The sequence below is a fragment of the Haplochromis burtoni genome, unplaced genomic scaffold (genome assembly GCF_018398535.1).
Source record: "Haplochromis burtoni strain Fernald_Lab_line unplaced genomic scaffold, NCSU_Asbu1 Contig_17, whole genome shotgun sequence".
NCBI classification, from domain to species: Eukaryota; Metazoa; Chordata; class Actinopteri; order Cichliformes; family Cichlidae; genus Haplochromis; species Haplochromis burtoni.
In genome coordinates this window covers 942,012-945,759 of record NW_024582378.1, presented here as the reverse complement: position 1 = coordinate 945,759, position 3,748 = coordinate 942,012, and the positions used below count along the sequence as shown (strand labels likewise).

Sequence of the window (3,748 nt, the reverse complement as noted above, 5' to 3'; positions counted from 1 at the left end):
CTATTGCAGCATACAGCACGCTGGCTTTACAGCCTTGGTGAAGCCATCAAGGAGAGTATATGCTTTAGTGCACACGTAGGCGTTTCTTTTGTGTGGTAATGAAACTGAGGCAAGACTTGGTGAAAATGAGTAGGAGAGGGGAGATACTGTGCAAGATGTCTGAAAGGAAGCAAGAGGTGGTTACACACTGAACATGGAAGGAAAACTGCACTCCGTCTCCATTCGGCTTACTGGGGTGAAGCACAGAGGAGTCCTAATCTGGGTCTAAATATAAGCACCTTTTAAATGTGCCTGCAAATGAATAAACAGAAACTGCGCTGGAAGTTGCTCGTCCTGGGGTTGCCTCCCAGCAACACACTTAATCCACGCATTGCAATGTCACACTTTGCCTACTGCTGGAAACAGTCCTGCACCCCTGCTGCTGCTGCATCAGTAAAAATAAATAAATAAAGAGTTGGATATTAAAGGAGGATTAGTGTTTTGGAGTCCAACTAGATCACTGGGACATGTCAGGAAATCATCTTTGAGGATGCTTGATTTAGATTTCATCAGCACATGTACAACACACTGTATGTGTATCTGCTGTGTAACACACCGTGACTTCGTTCACAAGCAGCAGATGAAATCAGTTCTCCAATATGTTGCGAGTCCTCAAGCATAAGCAACTCTAACCTGATGTTGAGTGGGTATTTTAGCCTTTTTCTCAGCTCTCTATAGCATTTGAAGTGTGGCTTTTTTCATGCTTTTGTGACTGTGATGATCATGAGAGTTAATTACATCCGCAGTGCTTTTTTATTCAAATTAAAGTATCTGGTTTGATGGTGTGCCTGCCATTCTCCTCTGGGGAAAAAAAAAAAAAAAAAAAAAAAAAAAAGAGTTACCTAAGAGGGGAAAACAGACCAGGAGTGAAGCCACTGTTGAATTTCTTCAGAAATGTGTAACAGGAGTATGATTGTTTGTGTTTAGTGGTGTGTGTGTGTGTGTGTGTGTGTGTGTGTGTGTGTGTGTGTGTTGTGTGTGTGTTTTGTGTGTGTGTGGGCTCAGTCATTGAAAAAAAATGAATAATAATAATAATAATCAAGACCAACTGCCTCTGCGGTGGCATGTTTCAGAAATTTAGGGCCATTGCTTTCTATGCAACATGAATATGATCCTGGAACCCTGTTAGCGGGTGTGTGTTTTGAAGGGGGGGGGGCAGGAGAGGAGGGGAGGAGGTAGAAGGGGTACTCACCACATGAAAGCGCCGCCACACAGATGAAGAGAGTCCGTCTGAAATCCCGTACACCTGACATGGTAGAAATCCCTGCAGGAGGATGTTAAATCCCAGCTGTTGCAGTAGCCGATTGAGGGTAAATAAACCTCTCTGCAGGTGTTAGCCTCCACACGACGCTGTTGCAGTTCTTCGAGGGTCTTAAGTTGGATAATGCGCAATAGACAGAAATGCAACCGCACGAGTGTCTGAGCGGCAGGGAGTCCGATGTAAATTGGAGGTCTTCAGAAGCAGAAATGTTACTGGCCAGTCTTCTCAGAGTCTTTGCGAGCAGCGAACCTAGGGCACGGCAAAACCGCGTCTTCTCCAGGCAACGCAGAGCGTTTCCCCCACATCAGAGAGCAAAAAGTTCCAACTATCCTGATCCAACCCGGGCAGCAGGGAGGGGAAGAAAAAAAAACAGTGTTCCACAAACGAACACGAGTCCTTGCGCGACACTCGATAAATGGCCCCCCACAAAAAAAATATTATAAATCAATGGACATCAGTGGAGAGGTTACGCGCGCCCTGGCTGGAACCACGGGGATGCTGCACGCGTTCTCCAAAAAGGATCAGACTTGTCTGAGCAACAAACGGCAGGGAAAGAGCAGCAGAGTGTCCCTGTGAGGTTAGTCATTCTCCAATTAAAAATTCAAACGTGAAATTCCTTGCGCAAATCATGGAAACAGTGTAGAGAGGGGAGGAAAACAACAAAAAAGAGGCATCCGACGGATCCGCACCGTTCTGGCTCAGCTGACACCGACTTCTTCTGCTTTTATTCAGCGTCGACAGCCGAGAGAAAAAGGTGGGAATGTATTCTGAGCCGTGGAAGGTGAAATTACAGCTCTAATCAAGCCGAAAAGGTCCGAGTTGGCCGCAAAGACCCGCTTTCCACCCTCCCCTCCCGCTCCAGCTCCCTCACGTTTCCAGTAGTTCACCTACCGCAGCGCGATGCGACGGGAATCATCACGCGTCCGCTGATTAAAAACAACAACAAACAAGGGCACAAATATCCAGAAAGCTGACACTTTTTAAAAATCGAGTTACTTTGTGATGTTAAGACCGAGAGCCTGAGCGGAGCATCGTCGGTGCCGCTTACCGGGAGTCTGAAACAGAGCCAAGTCCGAAGAAGTCTCCAGTTTGGTGTGTAATTTGTCACCCGGCTTGAGCGCACCTTTCTCAGGTGTTCCTCCGGCAGAAGCAGCTGCTGTGCCCGCTGTCCTGCCCTCAGCAGCCCCGCTCTGGGATTTTAAGTCCGCTCCAAACTAAACGTGCTCACCTTAAAATGTCCAGAGTCGCAGCTCCCGGTCATCAAGCCCACTGTGGGGTAGAAGACGTGTCCGGAAGTTCCTTTCAAAATAAAATAAATTAGCCTACGTTTAATTGTTATTTTAAGCGATCTGCTAAATTGAGTCTTATTACTCATTTCCAGTGGCTTGATAAAAAAAAAATGCACCGAATATGACCAGCTTTGACAATACAGTGATGACATCATTTAACCCTTAAAAACGTCACACCCCTTTTTTAACGACGCTGAACGAATATCTGGAATGAAAGAGTTCATACCGAAATGAACCTGGTGCCACTCCTCACCTGACCTAAGAGCAGCTAAATGGGTCACAATTAAACCCAGTTTCAAACGGAATTAAATGGAAACGCGTATTTTGGGGCTTTTGATACACGCGTGTTTTCCAGGTCGACCCGTGGGCTTTAGTTTAGTCTCAGCGTTCAGTTAGTCGCTTGGCTTTTATCTTAAAACGTCACACCGAACACTTCCGGTATGGGCCACGTTAGACATAGTGAACTTGACTTTGTTCAAATCTAGTATCGCAGACGAAAATTAATCACGTGAGTGTCTCCACACTCCTCCTCTTCATCCGAAGGGGAAAGTATCCTCCCGAAGAAAGAGCCGTCCTCACTCCTGCCTAGTCATGGCCTCACTTTGAGCTTTTGTTTCTGCGTGGATTCTGCTTCACCCCCTGCAGGCTTACGTCACGGTAGATTTCTGTGCTAAGGACTGCGTGACCTTTTATTTGATTTTAATGTCATATTTTTGGAGCCTTCTCACAGCTAAAACGCTGACACCAGACACACAGGTGCACCCAATAACAATGAACTCATTCACAGTTTAATTTATCAGGTACACACAGTATCTTTAAGTGGGATTCCCACCTATGACCCTTGTCACAGTGCGTGGTTTGCAGTGGAAGGTTCTGTTGCATCAAGTAGAAATTCTGCCACTATGCAATTGAATCACACTCTTGCAGAAAACAGACTGGATTTGTTCAACTTCATGAGGTTGTTCATTTGCATGCATGGCAAGCTGCAAACACATTAATACTGACCGATTGTCTTTACTCCAAAATCTGAGATAATATAACAGAATCTCCTCTAACAGAGGCTAAAACACTTTAAAACTTATGTCTAGGCAGGAGGTGTCAAACAAATTGGTCAGAACCAGTCTGCTAAAGGCTGCAGTCTGGCCATTTGGATGGTTAT

General features: G+C 45.7%; 1 protein-coding gene across 1 annotated transcript in view; it reads right to left on the bottom strand.

The window, feature by feature from the left end:
• tmem132e (transmembrane protein 132E) overlaps nt 1–2,576 on the bottom strand; it is a 410,466-nt gene extending 407,890 nt beyond the window's left edge. Inside the window, exon 1 of the mRNA XM_005916013.3 lies at nt 1,232–2,576. Coding sequence (XP_005916075.1) covers nt 1,232–1,292 — 61 coding nt within the window. The 5' untranslated portion in view covers nt 1,293–2,576. The remainder of the gene's footprint in view (nt 1–1,231) is intronic.
• Nucleotides 2,577–3,748: the final 1,172 nt, after the last annotated feature.